This window comes from Oncorhynchus tshawytscha, linkage group LG19, assembly GCF_018296145.1.
Source record: "Oncorhynchus tshawytscha isolate Ot180627B linkage group LG19, Otsh_v2.0, whole genome shotgun sequence".
NCBI classification, from domain to species: Eukaryota; Metazoa; Chordata; class Actinopteri; order Salmoniformes; family Salmonidae; genus Oncorhynchus; species Oncorhynchus tshawytscha.
In genome coordinates, this window is record NC_056447.1 from 51,305,865 (window position 1) to 51,333,591 (window position 27,727).

At 42.9% G+C, this 27,727-nt stretch overlaps 2 protein-coding genes across 2 annotated transcripts; both read left to right on the plus strand.

The window, feature by feature from the left end:
• Positions 1-3,696: 3,696 nt before the first annotated feature.
• Positions 3,697-11,569, plus strand: LOC112238278 (endoplasmin). Its single transcript, XM_024406847.2, has 17 exons — positions 3,697-3,855; positions 4,637-4,739; positions 4,974-5,115; positions 5,307-5,423; positions 5,693-6,024; positions 6,423-6,534; positions 6,768-6,890; positions 7,075-7,191; positions 7,386-7,601; positions 7,783-7,848; positions 7,989-8,258; positions 8,636-8,881; positions 9,441-9,577; positions 9,726-9,804; positions 10,009-10,164; positions 10,483-10,569; positions 11,061-11,569. The coding sequence occupies exons 1-17, from the start codon at positions 3,807-3,809 to the stop codon at positions 11,082-11,084; spliced, it is 2,376 nt and encodes a 791-aa protein (XP_024262615.1). The 5' UTR covers positions 3,697-3,806; the 3' UTR covers positions 11,085-11,569.
• Positions 11,570-14,480: 2,911 nt separating this feature from the next.
• On the plus strand, positions 14,481-24,709 carry LOC112238279 (cadherin-related family member 3). Its single transcript, XM_042301184.1, has 18 exons — positions 14,481-14,715; positions 14,959-15,115; positions 15,211-15,296; positions 15,486-15,583; positions 16,058-16,159; positions 16,396-16,532; positions 16,884-17,073; positions 17,271-17,436; positions 17,573-17,675; positions 17,839-17,937; positions 19,070-19,185; positions 19,391-19,573; positions 20,299-20,549; positions 20,631-20,766; positions 21,314-21,570; positions 21,898-21,937; positions 22,051-22,099; positions 22,204-24,709. Exons 1-18 carry the CDS (start codon positions 14,692-14,694, stop codon positions 22,569-22,571), a joined length of 2,562 nt encoding a protein of 853 aa, XP_042157118.1. The 5' UTR covers positions 14,481-14,691; the 3' UTR covers positions 22,572-24,709.
• Positions 24,710-27,727: the final 3,018 nt, after the last annotated feature.

Genomic DNA, 27,727 nt, shown 5'->3' on the forward strand with positions numbered 1-27,727 from the left:
CAGAGCAAAAACCAAACCATGAGGTCGAAGCAATTGTCCGTAGAGCTCTGATATAGCATTGTGTCGAGGCACAGATCTGTGGAAGGGTACCAAAACATTTCTGCAGCATTCAAGGTCCCCAAGAAGAGCTGTGTATCTTAACACCAGAGCCATGTACTGTATCTAAATACACAACTCTGGGACTACACTTTTCAAAGTAAGATGGCCCTGTTGCCTTTATTGACAGACAGTAAAGGCTGCCAGTTGCCGCAGATCCGCATATTATTTTTCTTCTATGTAATATGATCGTTTTAATTACATATCCAGAGCTTATATTCTTCTTCCCGAGTAGCCTACAAATGTTCCATGATCACTACAATGACTCCTGACTTCCACCTTGTGGTTGGCTGTTGAACGTACACCAACAGTCTCTGTGTACTGAAGAAATCATTCCAATCATATTACATATTGCAGGTTATAACCCAATAACCTACATCCTGCTGACTGTTGTAAACATGATTGTACATGTCTGTTCCTGATCTTGCATATTCATAGACTTATTATAAAGAGGGTCTATATATATATATATATATATATATATATATATATATATATATATATATATATATATATATATATATATATATTCAGAAACCTCTCTGCTTATTATGTGTCCCTATTATTACCTGTCCCTGTTATCGTATCCCTCACCAAATCTAAGGAAGTCTCTAGAATTTGGTCACCTGAAGTAGAGTATCTTGTGATAAACTGTAGACCACACTATTTGCCAAGAGAGTTTTCATATATAATTTTTGTGGATGTTTATTTACCACCACAGACGGACGCTGGCACTAAGACCGCACTCAGCTGTATTAAGAAATAAGCAAACAGGAAACCGCTTACCCAGAGGCGGCACTCCTAGTGGCCGGAGACTTTAATGCAGGGAAACTTAAATCAGTTTTACCTCATTTCTATCAACATGTTGAATCCAGAGGGAAAACAATTCTAGATCACCTGTACTCCACACACAGAGACACATACAAAGCTCTCCCCCACCTTCCATTTGGTAAATCTGACCACAATTCTATCCTCCTGATTCCTGCTTACAAGCAAAATTTAAATCAGGAAGCACCAGTGACTATGTCTATAAAAAGTGGTCAGATGAAGCAGATGCTAAACTACAGGACTGTTTTGCTATCACAGACTGGAACATGTTCCGGGATTCTTCCGATGACATTGAGGAATACACCACATCAGTCACTGGCTTTATCAATAAGTGCATCGAGGATGTGACTGTACGTACATAACCCAACCAGAAGCCGCGGATTACAGGCAACATTCGCACTGAGCTAAAGGGTAGAGTTGCCGCTTTCAAGGTGCGGGACTCTAACCCGGAAGCTTTCAAGAAATCCTGCTATGCCCTCCGACGAACCATCAAAAAGGCAAAGTGCTAATACAGGGCTAAGATTGAATCATACTAAACCAGTTCCGATGCTCGTCTCATGTGGCAGGGCTGGCAAACTATTACAGACTACAAAGGGAAGCACAGCCACGAGCTGCCCAGTGACACGAGCCTACCAGACGAGCTAAATTACTTCTCTGCTCACTTTGAGGCAAGCGACACTGAGGCATGCATCAGCTGTCAGCATCAACTGTTCCGGACGACTGTGTGATCACGCACTCCGTAGCCGACGTGAGTAAGACCTTTAAACAGGCCAACATTCACAAGGCCGCAGGGCCAGACGGATTACCAGGACGTGTGCTCCGGGCATGTGCTGACCAACTGGCAGGTGTCTTCACTGATATTTTCAACATGTCCCTGATTGAGTCTGCAATACCAACATATTTTAAGCAGACCACCATAGTCCCTGTGCCCAAGAACACTAAGGCAACCTGCCTAAATGAGTACAGGCCCGTAGCACTCACATCCGTAGCCATGAAGTGCTTAGAAAGGCTGGTAATGGCTCACATCAACACCATTATCCCAGAAACCCTACACCCACTCCAATTTGAGTACCGACCAAACAGATCCACAGATGATGCAATCTCTATTGCACTCCACACTGCCATTTCCTACCTGGACAAAAGGAACACTTATGTGAGAATACTATTCATTGACTACAGCTCAGCGTTCAACACCATAGTACCCTCAAAGCTCATCACTAAGCTAAGGATCCTGACTAAACATCTCCCTCTGCAACTGGATCCTGGACTTCCTGATGGGCCGCCCCCAGGTGGTGAGGGTAGGTAGCAACACATCTGCCACGCTGATCCTCAATACTGGAGCCCCTCAGGGGTGCGTGCTCAGTCCCCTCCTGTACTCCCTGTTCACCCACGACTACATGGCCAGACACGACTCCAACACCATCATTAAGTTTGCAGACGACACAACAGTGGTAGGCCTGATCACCGACAACGGCGAGACAGCCTATAGGGAGGAGGTCAGAGACCTGTCCGGGTGGTCCCAGAATAACAACCTATCCCTCAACATAACCAAGACTAAAGAGATGATTGTGGACTACAGGAAAAGGAGGACCGAGCACACCCCCATTCTCATCGACGGGGCTGTAGTGGAGCAGGTTGAGAGCATCACATTCCTTAAAGAGGGCACGACAAAGCCTATTCCTCCTTAGGAGACTGAAAAAACTTGGCATGGGTCATCAGATCCTCAAAAAGTTCTACAGCTGCAACATCGAGAGCATCCTGACCGGTTGCATCACTGCCTGGTACGGCAACTGCTCGGCCTCCGGCAACTGCTCGGCCTCCGACCGCAAGGCACTACAGAGGGTAGTGTGTATGGCCTAGTACATCCAGGACCTATACACCAGGCGGTGTCAGAAGAAGGCCCTAAAATTGTCAAAGACCCCAGCCACAAAAAGGCTTCTCAACAGTTTTTACCCCCAAAGCCATAACAGGTCATCAAATGGCTACCCAGACTATTTGCATTGTGTCCCCCCCTGCACATTGGCTAACCCACCACCCGCCACCCCCTCTTTTACGCTACTGCTACTCTCTGTTCATCATATATGCATAGTCACTTTAACCATATCTACATGTACATACTACCTCAATCGGCCCAACTAACCGGTGTCTGTATATAGCCTTGTAACTGTATATAGCCTCGCTACTGTTATTTTTCACTGTTGTTTTTATTTCTTTACCTACCTATTGTTCACCTAATACCCTTTTTGCACTATTGGTTAGAGCCTGTAAGTAAGCATTTCACTGTATTCGGCGCACGTGACAAATAAACTTTGTTTTCTTATGCAGTATGAATGTCTATTGTGCATTATAGCCTATCAGACGAGCTAAATTACATCTACGCTCACTTCGAGGCAAGCAACACTGATAGAAGCCTATCAGCTTCTAGAAACAAAACATTATCATTATAGTGACCAAATAGAATATCGATAAATGATCATCACATCAATACAATTTAATATTTAAAAACCACTGATTAAACAAAATGCATAGACATTGCTTGTTGAGCAATCTTTTAGAGTAGTTGCCTCAAATATGTACCTCTAAGAAGAATTCTTTAGCCAATGGTTACAAGCCACGATTTTCATGCATTAAGTTTTACATGGAACACGTCTATTGGGAGAAAACGTCCTGTAGATTGTGAAATGTCCTGCTGCTATTGGCTGTGTTTTGTGCGTGGTGCCCTATGATTGGTCCGTCTTGGGGGGGGTTATTAAAAGGGGTGCTTTTGTTGGGGGAGCTGGATCTTGTCATTCTTCCTTGTCAAGGCGGTTGTGTGCGTTTTTATACGGCTGAGGTATAGGTTGTTATCCCCACGTCTTTTGTCTGAAGATAATTGTAACAAAATGAAGCGGATTTGGTTTATTGGGCTGCTCTGTGCACTTTTAGCATTCGGTGAGTATCCGAGGATGTTTTTATTTTATTAGCATCGCTATTAGCCGTGTCTATCCATACGAGCTAGCATTTGAACTTGATTTCCCTTTTATTGCTAGCCAGCCATCTGAATCGTGAGCTTGTATTTCACCTTTTTTTTTTTTTAAATAGTTAAATACGGAAACCACTAGGCTTTTTACATTAATTTAAAAAAAAATAAAAAAAATAAAATAAGCATTTGTTTTAGTAATTGAATTTGATTCTGGGAGATTTTCTTACAGCTTCACACGTTTCTGGAAGTTTCCTTGTAAGCTAAGCAAACATCCTGTTCCTAGTTAGCAACCACAGATCACAACGGTAACGTTAGCCTTGGCTTGCTCATCCCCTTTAGCGTAGCTAGTTTATACCATTTTGTTTCTGTCTGGTTGAATAGGCCACAACTCCTTTTTTGATTTCTTGTTCCCAACTCAAATGTAGCTAACCTCTTCAGTTTGTAACTCAGCGGGGAAACTACATTCTTCCATTAGGCCGTTGACAGTCCCAACGTGTGTTTGTCAGCACTCAAGCTTTCAAGACGTGTAAACACACAAAAATACAGACAACCATCCCTGGATCATGTATTTCACGTCATATGATGCCAAATGTATCATATGGGATGATTTCTGTATTGAGTTACATCTTGATAGATCCAAAAATGTTTTGTCAGCACTCAAGCAAAGTTCCACAACAGACTAATAGTTTTTGGGTTGGAGTTTTCCATGAATTCACCTACTCTGTTAACTTGGGTGGTGTTTCTATGCAGCATCTGTGAGAGCAGAAGATGAGCTTGACATCGACGGCGCTGTGGAGGATGATCTGGGAAAGAGCAGAGATGGATCCAAGACGGATGACGAGGTGGTGCAGAGGTAGGTCAGAGGGAGAAACTTTAAAGAGAAACCAGACTCTTGAGGGGTGGTCCCAGCCTCCATTACTGATGTGTGTTTGGTAGTTGCACAGATCTGACACAATTGTTTGGTAACCTTAAAGTAAAACATGACAGAAGTCGTCTACAGGGAAAAGACAGGTGACGATCAGTTGCAGCGACAGCTCGGTGTGACTGTAACTGACCTGTTGAATATCATTGATGTCTCTGTCCTCAGAGAGGAGGAGTCTATCCAGCTGGATGGGCTGAACGCAGCTCAGATCAAAGAGATTAGAGAGAAGTCAGAGAAACACGTCTTCCAGGCAGAGGTCAACCGCATGATGAAACTCATCATCAACTCGCTCTACAAGAACAAGGAGGTGAGTGGCGTTAAAGTTGCAGGATTCCCAGACACTTCCCCATCCTTCCCTTGTCGTCCTGTCTGTGTTGGATCTTGAGACGGTTAATACTATGACTCCAGATTGTATAGTCAGTAAAAGTTGAGTGGATCCAACCATAACCAACCCAGAGGTTTACGTTCACAGTAACCATCCTGTCCTCTTGTCTGTAGATCTTCTTGAGGGAGTTGATCTCCAACGCCTCTGATGCTTTGGATAAGATCCGACTGATGTCTCTGACCAATGAGGATGCACTGGCAGCCAACGAGGAGCTCACCATCAAGATCAAGGTGTGTTTCATGGTCATGTCCTCAATCTCAATTCCTCGCACTCTTCTCAACCGTACTGGAGATGGTCCAAGGTCCTTCCCCTTAGACTTTCTCCAATGTGTTTTGAGGCTGTTAAGAGAGGACTGGAGGAAATTTGAATTGGAGGAAGGGTTAGTCTTTGAAAGATATTTGACTGATCCATTCTGCTTTGTAAGACAAGGATTTTATTAATAAAATACCATTAGGACGTCTGAGGTTGAGCTCACCTGTTCTCTTCATGGTCTCCCTAGTCTGACAAGGAGAAGAACATGCTCCATATCACAGACACAGGTGTCGGCATGACAAAAGAAGACCTGATTAGAAACCTGGGTACCATCGCCAAGTCGGGCACCAGCGAGTTCCTGAACAAGATGACAGAGGTTGAAAGTGAGGGCCAGTCCACCTCTGAGCTGATTGGACAGTTCGGCGTGGGCTTCTACTCCGCCTTCCTGGTTGCTGACAAGGTGATTGTGTCTTCGAAGCACAACAACGGCACGCAGCACATCTGGGAGTCCGACTCCAATGAGTTCAGTGTGATCGAGGACCCCCGTGGAGACACCCTAGGAAGGGGCACCACCATCACGTGAGTGTCTCAGAGTACATTTGTTATGGTTACATTTTATTCATTGAACAGATGGTTATCCAGAGCGACTTACTGTTGATAGCTAGGTGATACAACCACACATCAGTCATAGTAAGTACTTCATTTTTTTTTGTACTTCCAAAAGTGAAAACTGGCATTCCTAGACAGCCACAAGCAAATGCTCCTAGTATTTAAAAGTTTTTGAATACCAGGCTATGGTTATTCATACAGTGGCCATGAATTAAATGAATTTGTGTAGCGTTATAAGATAATACAGGACAAAATCCCTCAATGAAATTCAAAACACGAACTACCATGACCTCGACTCAATCTATTTTGACCGACTCGTGTTTTGACACTGACGAGGTTCTATCCGGTTGTCTTTCTGATTGGTCCAGGTTGGTGATGAAGGAGGAGGCTACAGACTACCTGGAGCTGGAGACCATCAAGAACCTGGTCAGGAAGTACTCCCAGTTCATCAACTTCCCCATCTATGTCTGGTCCAGCAAGGTATTGGGAGTGGAACTATACTATTTTTCCTGTCCCCCTCCATCTGCACTGATGGCAAAATAATTTACAGGTTGAAACAAGATGGTGGAATCGAGCTTATTATAGATAAAGGAGAGGAAGGGTTTGAGACCAGTTTGTCAAAGAACAAACTATGGTGAACCAATGTAGCAGTGAGCTGTAGGAATAACATTTTGCCATTTTTTTTTTTTTTCCCTTCTCCTCCACCTGCCCAGACTGAGACTGTTGAGGAGCCCATCGACGAGGACACCGAGGCAGAGGAGAAAGATGCCACTGAGGATGAGGTAGAGGTGGAAGAAGAGGAGGATGAGAAGGAGGACAAGCCAAAGACAAAGAAGGTAAAAACAAATAGCTCGACTATAGTTTTAGTTTCCCAAACTTCTCCTTCTGTACAGTTCCATTTATTTTATCTATTCAAATGCTAACAACAAAATACAACTTAGTTATCAATTGGTGTCTTATTTTGGATGTTTTTTGTTGACTTTTTATAAACCCAAAACCACTTCTATGCCTTTGGTCCAGGTTGAGAAGACTGTGTGGGACTGGGAGCTGATGAACGACATTAAGCCGATCTGGACGAGACCTGCCAAAGAAGTAGAGGAAGACGAGTACAAGGCTTTCTACAAGACCTTCTCCAAGGTATGCAGTCTGCGACCCCGGCTTCCTTCCAGAGACTTCTTCCTCGCCGACGCATCCATTTTAGTTTGCTCTTCGGGGGCAAGACTGGGTTCATGTGAAACCCTTTGACATCTGTTGACATGACATGGGCTTCATAAATACCTTTTTTTGATTGGTGTTCTAATTTGATTGATTTGTCGCTCCCCCCCCACCAGGACACAGACGAGCCCCTGTCCCATATCCACTTCACAGCCGAGGGTGAGGTCACCTTCAAGTCCATCCTGTTTGTCCCCGCTGCCGCCCCCAGGGGCATGTTCGACGAGTACGGAACCAAGAAGAACGACTTCATCAAGCTGTTTGTCCGTAGAGTCTTCATCACCGACGACTTCAATGACATGATGCCCAAATACCTGAACTTTGTCAGGGGAGTGGTGAGTGAGCCTTACATAGCTTACAGTATAAAACTAATTTAAGACTTGGTGCAGCAGGGTTTTTAAAAATTTATTCTGAATTGGAATTGACCCCTGACCCTGCTGTACAGTTTAAAAAAAATGACTGTTCATTTTAATCGTGTTATTACTTTCTCTAAGTGATTTATGATTGTTTTATTAGGTGGACTCTGATGACCTGCCCCTGAACGTGTCTAGAGAAACCCTGCAGCAACACAAGCTGCTCAAGGTGAGCTTCTCTAGTTAGACAAGTTACCTGTTTCGGGTCAGTTTGGTGCCTAATGAAGATACGATTTCAACAGAATGACTTGTTATTAACCATCGTAGTGAATGATGTGAGCTTTAGTAACTAAACGTTCCTCCATCCAGGTGATCCGTAAGAAGCTGGTGCGTAAGACCCTGGACATGATCAAGAAGATCGCCGAAGAGCAGTACAACGACAAGTTCTGGAAGGAGTTTGGCACCAACATCAAGCTGGGTGTTATTGAGGACCACTCCAACAGGACCCGTCTGGCTAAGCTGCTGCGTTTCCAGACCTCCAACAGCGACACGGTGCTGGCCAGCCTGGAGCAGTACGTAGAGAGGATGAAGGACAAGCAGGACAAGATCTACTTCATGGCCGGGACCAGCCGCAAGGAGGTGGGTAGTGGTACTGTATAGGCTGCCGCGGTGGCCTGGTGTTGGCGGCGGCCATACGTAGAGATGGAGAAGCAGGACCAGATATACTTCATGTCTGGAACTAGCTAAAAGGAGGTGGGACGAGTTGACCGTAAACTGGGTTCATTTAAACGCTATCCTTTTCTGGGTTTTCCCTCCGTTTCTTATCTTTAACTGTTTTCCAAATGACGTTAAGGTAACCTCTGAATGCAACCACGCAGCGGGTTCCAATCTGCTCACTACCCCCTTCCCCTGAGATGTTTGCAGATCTGTAAGGTGTAAGCAATCTACTGTAATTTTAGATTAATGTTCCTCCTAACCTTAAGTCTTCCCTTGTGTAATGTCCTCATCCCCTTCAGGCGGAGTCTTCTCCCTTCGTAGAGAGTCTGTTGAAGAAGGGTTATGAGGTCATCTACCTGACCGAGCCAGTAGATGAGTACTGTGTCCAGGCCTTGCCAGAGTTCGATGGTAAGCGCTTCCAGAACGTGGCCAAAGAGGGCATCAAGTTTGACGAGAGTGACAAGGCCAAGGAGACAAGGGAGGCCCTGGAGAAGGAGTATGAACCTCTCACCACCTGGATGAAGGACAGCGCCCTGAAGGACAAGGTAACATATTATTTATTTCACCTTTATTTAACCAGGTAGGCTAGTTGAGAACAAGTTCTCATTTACAACTGCGACCTGGCCAAGATAAAGCATAGCAGTGTGAGCAGACAACACAGAGTTACACATGGAGTAAACCAATAACAAGTCAATAACACTTTTTTTAAAAGTCTATATACATTGTGTGCAAAAGCATGAGGAGGTAGGCGAATAATTACAATTTAGCAGATTAACACTGTAGTGATAAATGATCAGATGGTCATGTACAGGTAGAGATACTGGTGTGCAAAAGAGCAGAAAAGTAAATAAATAAAAACAGTATGGGGATGAGGTAGGTAAAAATGGGTGGGCTATTTACCAATAGACTATGTACAGCTGCAGCGATCGGATAGCTGCTCAACATACCGACCATGAAGGAAAAAGGTCCACCTTCAGCCCACTCGAGATAAAAAATAAAAAACATTCTCAAATGAGAATCTGGCCTTCAATGTTTTTGGAGGAAATGATATTGTGGACAACCTTTTTATCTATTTTTGACAATGTGTCCTTTGTTCTCTTGTAGATTGAGAAGGCCATCCTGTCCCAGAGGCTGACCAAGTCCCCCTGTGCTCTTGTAGCCAGCCAGTACGGCTGGTCTGGTAACATGGAGAGGATTATGAAGGCTCAGGCCTACCAGACTGGGAAAGACATCTCCACGAAGTGAGTGGTCATTAAGGCTTCTGTTTGAGTACCTCAAACACTTCCTCATTCCTACTTTGTGAAAGGATCCAAATGTTATCATTGATATTTTTGATTTCCAGATCCTACTTGTGCTTCAGGTTTCCTAATTCTCTCGTTCTGTTTCCAGTTATTATGCTAGCCAGAAGAAGACATTAGAAATCAACCCGAAGCACCCTCTCATCAAGGAGATGCTGAAACGCGTTTCTGTAAGTATTCACAACCTATAATGCATAAACCTTGTGATATTTCTGGCATATTTGATTCTCAGGGGGGGGCAGCCAATGAGGATCAAGCTAGAGAATGTTCTCTTCCATCAGTTGAATGATGTCTGTGCTCCTCTGCAGTGCTGCTTGTGGTGCCTTCATATCACTGAGTTCAATTCTCATCCCTTCTATTTCTCTCACCTGCAGACGGATGGTGAGGACCAGACTGCCTCAGACCTGGCCATGGTGCTGTTTGAGACAGCCACGTTGCGCTCGGGCTACCAGCTCCAAGACACCAAGGCCTACGGAGACCGGATTGAGCGCATGCTGCGGCTCAGTATGAATGTGGACCTCACCGAACAGGCATGTCACAGCCTTGCAAAATACACAAGACTTGATCGACTCTAAATTCTGTACCTGAGTGGTGCTGTAGCCAAGCGTTTCCCTCCAGTACAGTGATTTAGCCCTTGCCAAGCACACCTGACTCAAACATCAAGCCCTCAATGCCTTGAATCTGTCTTTTGTCTGGGGCTACAACATGTACTGGTTGGGGGGGACTGGAGGACCGGAGACAGGGAAGGTGTTGCTCAGGGCTTATCCCACCTGTGAAAAAGAAATGCGGTGTTACTCTGATTTTACATGCTGAGGAAACTAAATCTAATCCTGTTTTGCCCCTTGCAGGTTGAGGAGGAGCCGGAGGAGGAGCCTGAAGAGCCAGCAGAGGATGAAGTGACTGAGGAAGAGGAGGAAATTCCAGATGAAGAAGCGGTGAGTCTCACAGATCGCATGTTTTGGTTGACCAGTGTTGGGAAATTATGTTCATTCATGGTTTTATAGTTCCGATAACTTCCTTCCCAGACACAAACGCCCAAATGTTTGGTGGACCAACATGTCAAACTTGGCTTTGGTTAGCCGAGACCTGTGAGATCACTCCCACTAAGGCCAACTTTGAATCATTGATATACCAGGCTTATACGCGCTGTGCACCAGAGGTGGCTGATAGGAGGAGCTATTGGAGAGCAAGCTCATTGTCATGGCTGGACCGGTATCAAACCTATGGAAACCACTTGTTTGACTCTGTGCCATTACAATGAGCCCATCCTCCTATAGCTCCTCCCTGCAGCCTCATCTGCTGTGCCCAATAGCCTGGGGAAGAGGTTCTAATTTGAATATTCAGTTTCAATCGATGCCTTGTTTTGCATGGATTTAGTTAATGACGTTGAAACTACAACCAACCTCCCTCTCTCTCTGGCCAACAGGCAACTGACAAAGATGAGTTATAAAGCACTGTAAATGAGGAAGGGTGTAATGATGGACCTATCCTGGAGCTGAGCCACAACAAAGGCCGAAGTCCTACCTGGAAACCCAGACAGAATTACACTTCTGTTCATGTTTGTTTCTACTCTATTATCTGTGTTAAGTGAAAACAATAGTGACATGTCGGTGTGATTCAGTCTGTCTAGCCAAGACCACCTGTTGGCTAGGATACCCAACAGCCACCAATCAAGACTAGCCCGGTCCCACATCCGTTTGTGTGCTCTTGCCCAACAGATCTGAGACCAGGCTAAGTCAAGGCCATCGGCCACACTTTACTCACTCTGTGGAGGGTCCTGATGGGATGAGATTTTTTGAAAGGCTGGTTTTTGTTTTTTTCTGTTTTGTTACATTCCTCATGATTGTAAATTTGTTAATATTTAACTGAGCTGGAAAAGATGTGATCGACACTGTCCCTTGATCCCATTGAATAAATATTTCCTTGAAAAAGGGGGCTACTGTCTATGTGATGAATATAGTTGGACTCTTGGTACAGGTGAAGTTATACATAAACTAAATACTACTTAGTGAATAAAGCGACATGTCTACAAATAAGAACATACTGTTGAGGCGTTCCCATTTTAAAGATGGACAGCGATTTAGATGCACAAAATTAACTGCTTTAGTGGGTCAATTAATCTGCTGTTTTGCTCCATCCTGTTGCTACCGTGTGGTCAGTGGGCTAATATAGTAGGCTACAGGGAGTGTTTTTAAAAGCCTGTATTCTACCAAATGCAATGAATAGGGCAACAGGCTTCCTAGTTTCTCTCAGCGTCCATGCCTACTGCTATCTAAGTGGAGTCGCTGTACACGTCTTTGTAGCTGGAACGGCGGTGACTCCACACTTTGGAGTCTGGTGCTTTTATGCACACTTCTAATGTGGTTATAGTTGAGAGTAAATTACGTCCACAATCTTAAGTTTAGTCAGTCGATTTGTTGGGTGTTTTATAGTTCTAATGGTTCAAGAGCAGTGGCCTACAACTTTTCTGCACATTTTTATGACTTTGTTCAAAAGGTGTCAATGGTCTCAAAGCTGCAGACAAACGCTTCAGACCGGTCTGCACATTTTAAAGTGGCGTCTCTAGCTTTTCAAGGCTGAAGACTAGTTCTTCAACGTAAATGGAGTGACTAGGATTTCTCATTCAAGTCTATGGCACCTGAAATGCATTGGGATTTATGCAAAATATGGTTGTAGACAAGTGTGATTAACTTTTTACATTTTAGCACAGTTAGTCTGGACTCGTTTTGGTGTTGGCAGCTTTTAGGGTTTTGGCGCGTGAAGTTCCAGTGGACTAATAAGTGAAGTTTCTAAAATGGTGCTTTGCTTTCAGCATGCACACCTACATATTAAAAGCACAAACGTGATCTTTCTGTAAAACTATTCAACTAATTAAATGTCAACTTTATTTTACACCTACCTCATCTGGTGTTCTCAACCTGTGTTGGGGGGGGGGTTATATTGAAAGGTTGTTCCTTCTAGTCATTGACCAGTGGTGTATTCCACTAGTGGCCTAGCCCTAGATACCAAACTAAGGTAGTATCTAAGGAATCCGATCACGTTTATTCATTACTGTGTTTAGCTGTAAACAAAGGACTTTTCAGAGATTCTCTGATCAATACATGTGCAGAAAAATGTTGCAGATATCTCCAAAGACATCCTCTTTGGGGCACACCTCTCAAACAGTCTTTGTTATATACACAGGGACTAGTTCAGAGTCGGATCACAATCAGCTCTGTTTAAAAATGTTGCAGATATCTCCAAAGACATCCTCTTTGTGAACAGTGGGCACACCTCTCAAACAGTCTTTGTTATATACACAGGGACTAGTTCAGAGTCGGATCACAATCAGCTCTGTTTAAAAATGTTGCAGATATCTCCAAAGACATCCTCTTTGAACAGTGGGCACACCTCTCAAACAGTCTTTGTTATATACACAGGGACTAGTTCAGAGTCGGATCACAATCAGCTCTGTTTAAAAATGTTGCAGATATCTCCAAAGACATCCTCTTTGTGAACAGTGGGCACACCTCTCAAACAGTCTTTGTTATATACACAGGGACTAGTTCAGAGTCGGATCACAATCAGCTCTGTTTAAAAATGTTGCAGATATCTCCAAAGACATCCTCTTTGAACAGTGGGCACACCTCTCAAACAGTCTTTGTTATATACACAGGGACTAGTTCAGAGTCGGATCACAATCAGCTCTGTTTAAAAATGTTGCAGATATCTCCAAAGACATCCTCTTTGAACAGTGGGCACACCTCTCAAACAGTCTTTGTTATATACACAGGGACTAGTTCAGAGTCGGATCACAATCAGCTCTGTTTAAAAATGTTGCAGATATCTCCAAAGACATCCTCTTTGAACAGTGGGCACACCTCTCAAACAGTCTTTGTTATATACACAGGGACTAGTTCAGAGTCGGATCACAATCAGCTCTGTTTAAAAATGTTGCAGATATCTCCAAAGACATCCTCTTTGAACAGTGGGCACACCTCTCAAACAGTCTTTGTTATATACACAGGGACTAGTTCAGAGTCGGATCACAATCAGCTCTGTTTAAAAATGTTGCAGATATCTCCAAAGACATCCTCTTTGAACAGTGGGCACACCTCTCAAACAGTCTTTGTTATATACACAGGGACTAGTTCAGAGTCGGATCACAATCAGCTCTGTTTAAAAATGTTGCAGATATCTCCAAAGACATCCTCTTTGTGAACAGTGGGCACACCTCTCAAACAGTCTTTGTTATATACACAGGGACTAGTTCAGAGTCGGATCACAATCAGCTCTGTTTAAAAATGTTGGAGAATTCAGTCCATCTGAGTTTAACAGAGGAAATGGCTCGTACTTACAGTTGGTGTGACTCGCATATCAGAAGGTAAAGACCATAAACTCCTGTATCTACCAACACAACAGGACTCTAGCAACACAGCCTACAGTAGAGTAGAAAGTCTAGCCTTCCAGTAACCAAACTGCAATAGTCCCAAGTAGAGAGTACACACACAAACTTACTTTGGTGTAGCATAAGGCTCTTAAGAGGATACTTGACGAGAGAGATGGACAAGGATTTCAAACTCCTACTGAGCCTGACCCTAGGCATGTGGATGATACGAGGTGAGACCACTACATCCAGACTGTCTGTCAGTGTTTTCTTTACACTGTACTTTCGCGCTGCTCATTTTGAATATAGGTTTTGAATGACTTTTCCTGGGTCATGTTCATTAAGGCACACCGTAGTAAAGTGTTTTGCAATGAAAAACAAACAAGCATTTTTTTTTTTGGACACTTTCAGAATCAGACATCACTTCCTTGTTTTAAATTTTTTTTAGTGCCATTTTATTCTGTTTGGTGCCTACTGACCACTGCCTCGGTCTCATTAACTGGTGTTCATTTCCTCTGCGGATGCTTTCAGGCTCGGCTCCAGAGGTTTCGTTGATAGGCCTGCCAGGCACAGCTAGACTGGCACTGTGACCTACAGCTTCCAGGTGGCTCTGTCCCCAGGTGCCAGCTTGGCATCAGGATACCCCAGGATACTCAACTCTGACCCCCTCACCAACCAATTCACTGTGTCTATGATCAACACTAACAAAGCACAGGTGAGGCATTGCTCAATACTATCCTAGCAAGGCCTCATATGTACCAGATCATCAAATACTTTGAGCATTTCTTTCAGCCTGTCTATTTGGATGGGGTTTGTGCTTTTGAGACTTATTTAAAAATGATTTCAAATGATATTTAAACCCAGGTCTGATACAGCCCCTCCCAGAAGAAACGCCATGTCTTGCAAAGTAAGAGTGAAGGTGGATGACTTCATGATACATTTTCCATTCTGAATACAGGTGACAGTAACAGGTACCACCAACCTGGATTTTGAGATGTCACCCAACAGCTTTGTTCTTCAAATCCTCGCTGTGGACAGTACGGAGGACCTGGCACTCCAGAGACTCACAGTGATCATAACTGATGTCAACGAACCCCCTGTATTCCTAGATGAAGGTACTGTGTGTGTGTGTGTGTGTGTTTGTGTGATATGGTTATTATGACTTACACAGCCCATTTTAACCTCCTGTGTGTTCCTGTATCCTCTCAAGAGCCTGTCCTGTATGTTCTGGAGAAATCCCCACCAGGACAGATCTACAGGCCAACAGTCTCTGATCCGGAGAACCAGCCTGTGACTGTATGACTTCCTCTCTCTCTCTCTCTCTCTCTCTCTCTCTCTCATACTAGGTGTTGGGTAAATTTAAATTCAGTTAGGAAGTAAATTGAAATTCACCGTATCGAAGTTTAATTTACTGTGCAACCCTGACAGATATCCTGTCTGTTTATTCGTTGAAATATCTGACTTACATGTTGTTGTGTATTTTAGTTTACACTGACCCCGTCAAACACAGAGTTTCGTATTGATGTTGGCTCAGGATTCCTGACTACAACTAAACAGTTCAACTACCTGACTGACCCCAGAAGGTAGAGATGTGTCTCCTGCACACAGACATCACATTATAATATTCTATACCAGAGGATTGGGTACTGTGTCGTTGAAAATGTCTCTCCACCGATGTCGCTAACAGCATACCACAGCATTATGTCAGTGTGTAGTGATGTCTTGTAAACTTTACATTCTAATTCTTCTGTGTCGTGCATTCTGTGTCCTGCATTCTGTGTCCTTTTATTTATTTATTTATTTATTTTTTATTTTACCTTTATTTTACTAGGCAAGTCAGTTAAGAACAAATTCTTATTTTCAATGACGGCCTAGGAACAGTGGGTTAACTGCCTGTTCAGGGGCAGAACGACAGATTTGTACCTTGTCAGCTCGGGGATTCGAACTTGCAACCTTTCGGTTACTAGTCCAACGCTCTAACCTGCATTCTGTGTCGTGCATTCTGTGTCCTGCATTCTGTGTCCTGCATTCTGTGTCCTGCATTCTGTGTCCTGCAGCTATGCCTTCAACCTGACAGTGAGTGATGGAAACAACAGCGTATCCAGAACACTGGTCATCAACATCATCAACAGGAACGATGATAAACCTCAGTTCCTAAAGTCAGTATTACTGTTCATTACTTTGGTAACACTTTACTTTAGAAAATACTCATATACATCGTTTATAAAAGTGAATTTGTTTATAGTTTCAAAAATATCTGTCATAAATGGTTGTAATTAGCACACTGGTTGAAATGGTGCTTTTCTCATTTAGCTGTTTTGATTTCTGTATGACCGTACCCATTGTTGTTGTTTAGTTGTATATCTATACTGTGTGTGTTTTATGTCCTATGCAGTACAATCACAGACTTCACAGTCTCTGAGGAGCTGAGTCCAGGGTTTATCGTGACCAACATCACAGCAGTGGTGCCCGATGACTCCTTGTACATCATCTACAGCATCGGCACCAACAACTACCTGGCTATACACAGATGTGAGTTCACTGCTCAGTCATCCTCTACATGCTTACCGTACTTCAACAAAATATTGATAATTGACCATAACTAAAAAGGAATTTGTTCTGCGATCAATTAGTGAAGATTGTAATTTTCAGTTTTAACAAACAGTCCCCACTACAATTAGAAAAACATGGACTGTGGACATACAGCATGAGTTCAGCTTCACAACCTTTCTTTCTTAAACAATCAACATTATTTAGAGTTTTTTTTAATGTTCACTGTGCGTGTGTGTGTGTGTGTGTGTGCGTGCGTGCGTGCGTGCGTGCGTGCGTGCGTGCGTGTGTGTGTGTGCGCACCCCTGTGTTTTGGCCTGTCCCATGTCTCAGACACTGGCCTGGTGACTATAGCCAACAGGATGGACCGTGACTCAGCGCCTCTCAGGGAGGACCCCGTAATAACGGTCCTTGTGACAGCCACCCCCAGCCCCTCTGCTCCTCCCTCCAACACCATCACTCTGACCATCACCGTCACGGACATTAACGACAACCCTCCCATCTGCTCCCCAGACGCACAGAGGTCATATTTTTATACTGTTGTTTATCTTTTTTTCTTCAGTATTGTATCCAACAGATAGAGACAGTTAAGTAGGAAAGGAGTGTGTGTCAGACGAGATGTGGCTTGGATTTGAAGCCATGCTGACACTAGTATGTGCACGAAGGCAGCAGCCATTATTGCTATGTATCCATTGCATCATTTCCTTTGACTGGATCCAGGGTGGCAGTATCTGAGACGGAAAAACCTGGGGCCCTGATCACCACGGTAACGTGTACAGATAACGACGTTGAGACGGCCTTCAGAGAGTTCCTGTTCACTGGCCTGTCCTGTCTGGGCTGCGCTAACCGCTTTGCTCTGGAACCCACGGGATCCAATCAGATCGTAGTAAGCAGAATATTAATATTTAAAGGGACAGGAGTTTTTTCCTGACCAGTGAAATGAAAGTATAAAATTACTGAATGAATCCCATTCATACAAAGTCACAAATGTATACTTACATGAGGTTGTTTACCCCGTACAGCTCAAAGGAAACCTAGACCTTGAGGATCCCAGTAACCTGCTTGAGGCTAATGAATACAGCCTGTTGGCTGTGGCTGAGGATAAGGATGAGTCCAACCTAAAAGGTAGGTGACTGTTTATTTGCTGGTTTGCTTGTTTATTTTATTATTAGGTGACTGGCTGACTAGACTGAACACAATTGTATATCACAAAGTACAGTAGTGTGATTTTTTTCCCCCCCTCCCACTCAGACTCATTTTGAACTCTGATTCCCATGGTGCTTTGCAGGTAGTGCATACATCTATGTGACGGTGACACCTGTGAATGAGTTTCCCCCTGTGTTTAGTCCTCCATCATATTTCTACAGAATCTCTGAGCTTCTTGGACGTAAGTTACTACCACTAACACAAACTACACTAAAACAATAACAACTACAGCAACAACAGCTACACTACAACTATAATAACTACACTACAACTATAATAACTACACTACAACTATAATAACTACACTATAACTACACTACAACTATAATAACTACACTATAACTACACTACAACTATAATAACTACACTACAACTATAATAACTACACTATAACTACACTACAACTATAATAACTACACTACAACTATAATAACTACACTACAACTATAATAACTACACTACAACTATAATAACTACACTACAACTATAATAACTACACTATAACTACACTACAACTATAATAACTACACTACAACTATAATAACTACACTACAACTACACTACAACTATAATAACTACACTATAACTACACTACAACTATAATAACTACACTACAACTATAATAACTACACTACAACTATAATAACTACACTACAACTATAATAACTACACTACAACTATAATAACTACACTACAACTATTATAACTACACTACAACTATAATAACTACAGCAACAACACTACAACAATAACAGCTACACTACAACTATAATAACTACACTAAAACAATAATACACTAAAACAATAACTACACAACAACTATAACAACATCAACTACAGTAACTACACTACAACTATACCAACTACACTACAACAACTACAGCAACTACACTACAACTATAACTGCAACAACTATAACATTGTCTGGTCCCAGATTTGACACAATGCAATCTGGGACCAGGTACAGCCAAAGTAATGATACTGATGACTGCTTGCCACCTTTTCTGCAGGTGTACACCACACCTATACCAACTACACTACAACAATACCAACTACACTACACCTATACCAACTACACTACAACAATACCAATTACACTACACCACACCTATACCAACTACACTACAACAATACCAACTACACTACAACTATACCAACTACACTACAACAATACCAACTACACTACAACAATACCAACTACACTACAACAATACCAACTACACTACAACAATACCAACTACACTACAACAATACCAACTACACTACACTACACCACACCGAGCTCATTGATATGTTTGTGCCTCTCCCTCCAGGTGGGACGGTGATAGGATCAGTGAAAGCTACGGACAGAGACCTCCCTGCCTACGGCGTCCGTTACTCCCTGATCTCTGGTGGAGGAACGGGTGGTCCGCTCATTGCCACCACTACGGTACCACGGCCCGGTGACCTTTATATTGACATAACAAGACATTATTCCTAATGATGTAAACACAGTCCAGTGCCTGTTTTATCCAATCACTTTTTTTTCCCGCCTTCCAGGTTGCCCTAGCAACAGGAGTATTTATCTTCAATGGGTCTTACCTGGTAATTCAAAATAAATATGCATGTATTGGTGATTTGTGCGTTTTGTTTAGGTCACTATCAACATCACAGAGGCCAATGACGAGCCTCCACTGTGTGGCCCCAACCAGACACAACTAATAGTCCCCAAGGACCTGAGGACAGGCTCCAACATCCAGGGCTTCATCATGACCTGCTCAGACAGGGACTCCCCTTCAGCCTCCTTCATCTACTCTATCTCGGGTACTGCCGGCCTCTAGGCCCGTATTCAAAAAGCATTTCAATACGAATGCTGATCTAGGATCAGGTTCCTCCGTCTAAATGATCTAATATGACACAAAAGTCAAAACTGAATTTGAGATGACTTGGTCTGTTGTGGCTCAGTTGGTAGAGCATGGCGTTGTGGGTTCGATTCCCACAGGGAGACCAGTATGAAAATGTATGCACTCCCTCAGTCGCACTATAGAGGACTGTTTTCTAAATGACGTACAGTGCATTCGGGAAAGTATTCAGACCCCTTGACTTTCCACATTTTTGTTACCTTACAGCCTTATTCTAAAATAAATTAAATCCTTTTTTCCCCTCATGAATATCTACACAATACCCCATAATGACAAAGCAAAAACTGTTTTTTTAGACATTTTTGCAAATGTAAAAAAAAAAAAAAAAATGGAAATATCACATTTACATAAGTATTCAGACCCTTTACTCAGTACTTTGTTGAGATACCTTTGGCAGATATTAGAGCCTTGAGCCTTCTTGGGTATGATGCTACAAGCTTACAATTTAATCCATTTTAGAATAAGGCTGTAACGTAAACAAAATGTGGAAAAAGTCAAAGGGTTTGTATAGTTTCTGAAAGCCCTGTAGATGTAATTAGCACTCCTACACTGAGCTTTACGAATACCGGCCCTGAGCTAACTGAGAAACCTCTAGATATGATCCCAGAAGACTGGTCTGACATACTTAACTTTTATAAATATATAAAAGATATCATAAGCTTGATATTTCCCCAAAATGTTTCCCTATAGGGGCCAGCAACCTGAATAACCATTTTGTGTTCTCACCTTCCTCTGGCACCAACGTCACCAGGCTCTTCCTGAAGGAGCCCTTTGACTATGAGAGTGGCCTGGACCGGGTCTGGTACTACTGGTCAGATATGCTAACTACTATCGGTGCTCTTATCAGTCTGAACAGAACAACAAGACTACAGATACTGTACAATGCACTCTGAACTGAGAAACTATCTGACCGTGATGGTCACATGTAGTCTTACCTTGTGACTTTATATGGTTGAATGGTTGGTGGATACAGCCTGACTGTGCTGGTTTCTGATGGGAACCTGCGGTCTGCAGGGTCTGTGCCGAGAGGTCTGACCCAGACTGGCACAGTCATCATCAATATCCTAGTAGTGGACCCTGACCTCACCACCGTCACCACTACAACTATAGTATGTCTTATCTCTATACTTTAATGAACCTAGCGTAAAGTCAGATCACCACTCCCCCAGGGGCATTTCTTTCTTAAAGCAGTGGTTACGGTTGCTGCCTTTGGTCACGGAGACCCGAGCTGTGCTCAGGGACCTCCTACACTCCAACCACTATTCGGACTCCTAACCAATTGTGCTATTTAGTTTTTTTTGCATTGATTTTTATTTTTTACAATGTACAAATTACCCGACTAACCTGAACCCCCGCACATTATACGGTATCCCCTGTATATAGCCTCATTATTGTTATTTTATTGTGTAATAAACTTTTTTTTTTTAAAGTTTTACTTTAGTTTATGTAGTAAATATTTTCTTATCTCTATTTTCTTAAAACTGCATTGTTGGATTTAAGGGGCTTGTAAAGTGAGCATTTCACTATTGTATTCGCCGCATGTGACAAATAACATTTCGATTTGATTTGAATAAGGACATTAGTAGTGTTACCATAACAACTATGTCCCTCTTTTCTACATCTACTCTGCGGTTGTTGATGTCAATGTTGATGTGAATTTCCTCACAGCACAGACTAGCGCCACCACAGTTAACCTTTCCCTTGCAGCCTCGTGTAACATACATCACCGTCACAGAGAACACGTACAGCATTGACGACTGGTATATATGGTTTGTCATTGCTCTGGGGACCGTGCTACTGCTTGGTTTACTCTCATACCTGCTGTATCACCTCTGTGGGAAGCTCTACAAGGCTCTTAAGCACAGTGACTGCTCCTGCTGCGAAACCAGGCCCCGGGAAGACCAGGAAGTACTGTGAGTATTAACTGAAATACTACATCTCCCAGTAGGCAAAGCTGGTTGAAATGATGTTGTTGATGTCCTTTCAACCAGTTTTGCCTGCTGAGCCAAGCTGTGGGGGAATCGTTACATGGCTGTTGGGGGGGAGTCGTTACATGGCCGCGGGGGAATCGTTACATAGCCGTGGGGAATCGTTACATGGCTGTGTGGGGGGATCGTTACATGGCCGTGGGGGGATCGTTACATCATTACATGGCCGTGGGGGGATCGTTACCTTGTTGATAACAGAAATGTATATTTCATGTATTACTAATGATATATTTTCTTTTTTCTGTCACATAGGATCCCAGAACCAACACCTCCAAAGAGGGAAATATTAATGGTAAGAGTTTACCTACAGTCTGGCTACAGTCTGTTAAAGTGCCACTGTGTTCTAGGACCTCTATTCAATTGTTGGTGACTGTCCTCTCTATATACACACTCTCTCTATTCCAGGAAGTGATCAAGATCACCACTGTATTTGATGGAGAGGAAGTTGATCCTGGTAAGTTTCTCTCATTTCCTGTTATCTGTTCTGAGATGATATAAAAACCTAATTCTGACCTTTAGCATTTTTTTTATATATATATATTTTTTTACATTTTTCAGTCACAGGGAGGGTGTACGAGTACAACAGTAAGTCTGGAGCCAGACGCTGGAAGGACGTCACCACTGTGTCTGAGTCTGTCCCTATGATACAGCCAGAGAGCAGCAGCATGGTCATTCCTCATGGTCAGCATGGTCATTCTGCCCAATCACAGGCTAGGAGTTGGAGGGCTAGCACTGGCCAATCAAAAATGAGGAGTGAGGGAGTAGGCAGGGCCACAGAGGATAGAGGATCTCCCTGGTCCAGTCAGAGCAGACAAACGTCTGGGCAGTCTGCAAGGTCTGCTCGGTTTGCTCTTTCAGAAGGAGGCGTAAAGTTAGATATGGTACCCATGACAACTAGGGGAAGGCCCAACATGTCTGAAGTCTGATTCCTCACTGACATATAATACACTACTTGTTTAGAAATCTTTCAAATCATTATTATAGTGGAGCATAGGATTTTTGTTTTGGGAAAAATGTTTAGCCTTTACAACAGTTGTGTAAACGTTTGTGAAGATAATGTACGTGCAGAGATACTCAAATACGTTGTACATTAGTGCAAGCTGGGTCGGGGTCATAAAATGACCTGGTAACAGCTTTGTAAATCAAGATAACAGACAAATAAATATAACCTGTCAACGCTTATCTAGATTAAAACTGCTCTGGCGTTGCTATGTTACACAGACCGTTGCCGTCATTCACCAAAGTCAAGTGTAACCAACTGTCCTACTGAAGATACACTAATCCTGCCAGCCTTCTTTCTACCATAACTGTGTCTTTTGGTCTGTTTTGAAATGCTCAGAGAGAAAAAATATATAATCACACAGAAAATAATCAAATAACATTTTCATAATTGCAAAGAAAGTTGCTATAATCTACTTTTTCAATGTTAAAAGACGGATCCTCCACAGGCCATCAACTAACAGTTGGGCACTACAGTCAGACCCTTCATCATTGGTCAGGCCCTTTTCTTCACGCATGGAAGTTCTCAGCAGTCATAAGAGAAGAGAAGCATCCGTGATGCTCTTCTGGGAAGAGAAGCATCCGTGATCATTTAATCATTAAATCGCAAGGATTAGACAAGCAAACATCTTCCACATTGCAGCCGACTTTGAAGTCAAGTCAAGACTGACTGATCCACAAATAAATCACCTTGTATCATAAATATCTACTCAATATTTTTTTTTTTTAAATTAGGTCAGTCACAATTTACCCATAATACATCACGATTTTGAAGCAGTTTAACCACCACCCTGTGACTGAGTACTGGGTTGCTGTGTGTGGTAGAGGGGAGATAGCCTGGCCCCACATTTGTTTGTGCTGTCAGTAAATGACCATATGAGTTGACAAAACAACACAAACAAATCTGGAACCAGGCTAGAGGACAGAGCAAAACATGTTGACGTGGTTTAATTCATAGGCTGTTGAAATTGAGCATTTATAACATATGTGTTTGAGAGAAGTGATTTGACTGAATTCAACTCACAGCCTGTCTCCTTACTACTGTAACCAGCTTGATGTGGCTCTATTATAGCCTAAAAAGGAATTGAATCGGGGTCCAGTCTCAATTAGCTTAAGAATACACCAAAGACGTCACAGACTTCATCAAGGCAATTCATTGTCTGGGATTGTCCTGAGAGAGATACAAACACAATAATAATATCTAATACATTCAGTATTGTACATGAAAGAATATTCCAAGTGACCAAAGATTCCAAGTGACCAAAGATTCTAAATGACCAAAGATTCCAAGTGACCAAAGATTCTAAATGACCAAAGCATATTACATGTCAGTGGACGGACAGAAAGCAACATTGTGATTAAAAAGCTAAAGGTTGAAGGAAACAGATACAGTAATAGAATAATAACTGTTTACAGACACAAAACAAAAAGTTAATGTGACAAGAGCTACTCAGATGAAGTAAAAAAAATTTTTTTTTAAAGTTTGTCCCTGCAAGGGCACCATACCACCTCTCCTCTGCGGGCACTGTTGCTGATGAGGGCAGCAGTGGATGGCGAAGGGGGGCTCATATAAGGTCTGTGCTCAATCCCTAGGCTCTGGTGCAGGGCAGTCTGTCCATGTCGTGCCATGGGGTCTCTTTATCGGGGACCCAGGTGTTGCCCACCCACAGAACCCCGTTCAGGGAACCACAGATCTGAGAGAGAGAGAGAGAGAGAGGACTGTTAGGCTTTTTCTCAATTTCTTAGAAATCTGTCCTCTCCTTGGCTCTGCCTCCATCTGCACTGACCCAGAAAAGATTGACATGGGAAAACAATATGGTGGAAGCTCATCATTAGGTTGGTTTTCACTCGATCAGTTTATTTTTTAGATCAGTGGGGAGATAGAGAGAAAAAAAACATGGACTGAGAAAAGACATTATCTCACCACAGGCATGTTGAGACCATGCCCTGTCCTCGGCACTGTGCCAGGGTACACGCTGTAGACCCCTGGCCCATGACGACGCACTCTTCAACCACAGGATGGTTGAGAGCACGATCACCACAATGTTCTGCCAGAATGGAAGGAGACACACACACAAGGAGAGGCTGGAGGACGGCAGGGTAGCCTAGGGCTTAAATTCGGGGCGGCAGGGTAACCTAGTGGTTAGAGCGTTGGACTAGTAACCGGAAGGTTGCAAGTTCAAACCCCCGAGCTGAACAGGCAGTTTACCCACTGTTCCTAGGCCGTCATTGAAAATAAGAATTTGTTCTTAACTGACTTGCCTAGTTAAATAAAGGTAAAATTAAATAAAAAATGTAAGAGTCAGGGTCCCTCTAGTGGCCTGGAGCCAGCCCTGGTCTGCTGTTTATGTGTCTTAATGAATAAATACTCAGAAAGCTTAACCATCAGCTGACCATGCAGTAGCCTGATTCCAATATGTATTACCAGTGTGACAACTATATGCACACAATGACTAGTACTATCTAGTGTGGTTGACTCACCTACCTTAGTAAAATGCACTGACTATAAGTCTCTCTGGATAAGTGTCTGCTAAATGACCACAATGTTAACGTGATGCTATTATTCACTGTTTCGTCCCAGAGTGTTGTGTTCATGTAACTCACATAGACCAGCAGGCCCCATACGGTACAGTTACAGTACAGTCCCCATACGGTACAGTCCTCATACAGTACAGTCCCCATACGGTACAGTTACAGTACAGTCCCCATACGGTACAGTTACAGTACAGTCCCCATACGGTACAGTCCCCATACGGTACAGTTACAGTGCAGTCCCCATACGGTACAGTTACAGTACAGTCCCCATACGGTACATGAAGGCCATGATGGTGATGCTCACAATGAACTCAGCTGAGAAGGCAAAGGCCCCCAATCAGGTGAGTCTCTGGTAAAGTACAATTACACCAGTAGCACCTTAACCAGGGGGGGAACAGGACAGGTGACAATAGAATAGAAGTCCTCAAAGGGCTATTCAAATGCACAATCATTACTGGAAAACTAAAACATTAGAGGACATTAACAGTATTGTTCAAACAAGCCTACAGCAGGTTGAGACTAAGCATTTACCAAAGGAATTTGGTCTAAACCCATTAACTTGATGAGCTTGGTCCCAGATCTGTTTATGCCGTCTTTCCAGCTCCTCTTTATTGTGCAAGTTGGCAAGACAGCACAAACTATGGTGAGGCTACTAGCTACCCTCTGTCAGGGATATTTTATTTCTACTTTGCACATTCTTCCATTGCAAAACTACCATTCCAGTGTTTTACTTGCTATATTGTATTTACTTTGCCACCATGGCCTTTTTTGCCTTTACCTCCCTTCTCACCTCATTTGCTCACATTGTATATAGACTTGTTTATACTGTATTATTGACTGTATGTTTGTTTTACTCCATGTGTAACTCTGTGTCGTTGTATCTGTCGAACTGCTTTGCTTTATCTTGGCCAGGTCGCAATTGTAAATGAGAACTTGTTCTCAACTTGCCTACCTGGTTAAATAAAGGTGAAATAAAATAAATAAAAAATATTAATATAACACACAGATTTGCTATTTGCTACCCTCTGTCAGGGATATTAATATAACATACAGACAGGCTACTAGCTACCCTCTGTCAGGGACATTACTAGAACATACAGACAGGCTACTAGCTACCCTCTGTCAGGGACATTACTAGAACATACAGATAGCTTTATCCCTTCAGGTATATAACCTTCAATCAAAGTTTCTCTTGTTTTCTCCCCGCAAGAAATGGACACTATTTCTTCCACAGTAACGTCAGCCACTACAGCTCCCAAAAGCCGTGGTTAAAACTTAAAATTCAAATGACAAAACGTGAAAAACTCGGTTTGCTATTCAGTCAATATGATCGATAATAACAAATAAAATATTCTAAAGATTCCAAGAATTTGATGAAGACAATCGGTTCTTTAATTAACAAGTGCAAAATCTACTCGAGGTTGGGGCATCATTACCCTTCCTGCTGCTAGACCGAAACAAAGACGCTACCTGCCAGCGCTAGTCAGTGTTGACCAACTCCTCAGTAAGAAAAGCCGCTGTTGGCTGTCTTTTTATTTATTTTTGGGGCTGTCATAAAAGTCCCTGAATGACGTCATCGCCTAATTTGCATAATTGGCCATGTGCACGTATTTGTGATGGACTCTGTAGGAGGAATAAGGTCGTGGGAAAGACAAATAGTGAGTTTTTAAAAAAACACCCTAAATATGTTTAGAACTACAAATTAACTTTCTTCTTTCGATTCTTGTTTTTTTTTATGTCACAATTCCAACCCTCCTCCTTTATCCGGGCTTGGGACCGGCAGAGTTACTTAGTTTTATTTCTTTCTTTCTTAATTTGGTTAGGTTTTTAACCTTATGGTCCACTTAGGAGCCTACAACAAGTCACAGTAAACCATGAACATTTTTAACCGTAACTTTTTTTTTGTATACAATCTACATTAACAATCTAAATGGACCAAAAAGAGACAATAGAAAAATCTGTCGATGGCTATGTGAGAAAATGATGGTAACTAGTCTGGCCCTAGTTCAGGTTTAAATTATTATTATTTTTTTTTTAATGTAAGCCAGGATCAGCCAGCAGCGGCTTCCCGCATGCGCGATTCATTTGCAGTCTGGACGCGGAGGGGTGAACATCTCCTGCTTTGACTGCAGCTGGGAGGGACTGCTGTGCGAGGACTGGGCCGCCTGTGAGGGCTTTGGGATGGGGCCCACGGCAGTGTAATGGGAAACAGCACGTTAGTTGTGCAGGGCTTAACGGTATTGATGGCTGTCGATGGCAAAATCCCTTGCATCACATTTTCATACTGGGAAGACCTGACGTTCGCGATCTCCCCCTATCTGCAAGCCGGGCCAATCACAACACACCTTATTGTCATCAGAGTTGAACTAACCAATAAGAATGCTTGAACATTCAATACACATTTCTTTAGAGGCAAGTGGAAACATAACCAACCCTGTTACAGCAGCACCAGCTGCTCGTTGAGAAGCGCAAGAACGATGCGTGCTTTCACGTCAGTCTCCAACAGTCTCCAATAACACCAGAAAAAGTTGCTAGATTTGTCGCTAGT

Bases quoted from the DNA above. Each gene is read 5' to 3' on its own strand.
- LOC112238278 (XM_024406847.2), top strand. From the start codon at position 3,807: ATGAAGCGGATTTGGTTTATTGGGCTGCTCTGTGCACTTTTAGCATTC. The intron at 5,424-5,692 runs GTGTGTTTCATG...TGGTCTCCCTAG, and splicing joins AGCTCACCATCAAGATCAAG to TCTGACAAGGAGAAGAACAT. The intron at 6,535-6,767 runs GTATTGGGAGTG...CCACCTGCCCAG, and splicing joins TCTATGTCTGGTCCAGCAAG to ACTGAGACTGTTGAGGAGCC.
- LOC112238279 (XM_042301184.1), top strand. From the start codon at position 14,692: ATGATCAACACTAACAAAGCACAG. The intron at 17,938-19,069 runs GTAAGTTACTAC...CTCTCCCTCCAG, and splicing joins AATCTCTGAGCTTCTTGGAC to GTGGGACGGTGATAGGATCA. The intron at 20,550-20,630 runs AACTGAGAAACT...TGGTGGATACAG, and splicing joins ATACTGTACAATGCACTCTG to CCTGACTGTGCTGGTTTCTG.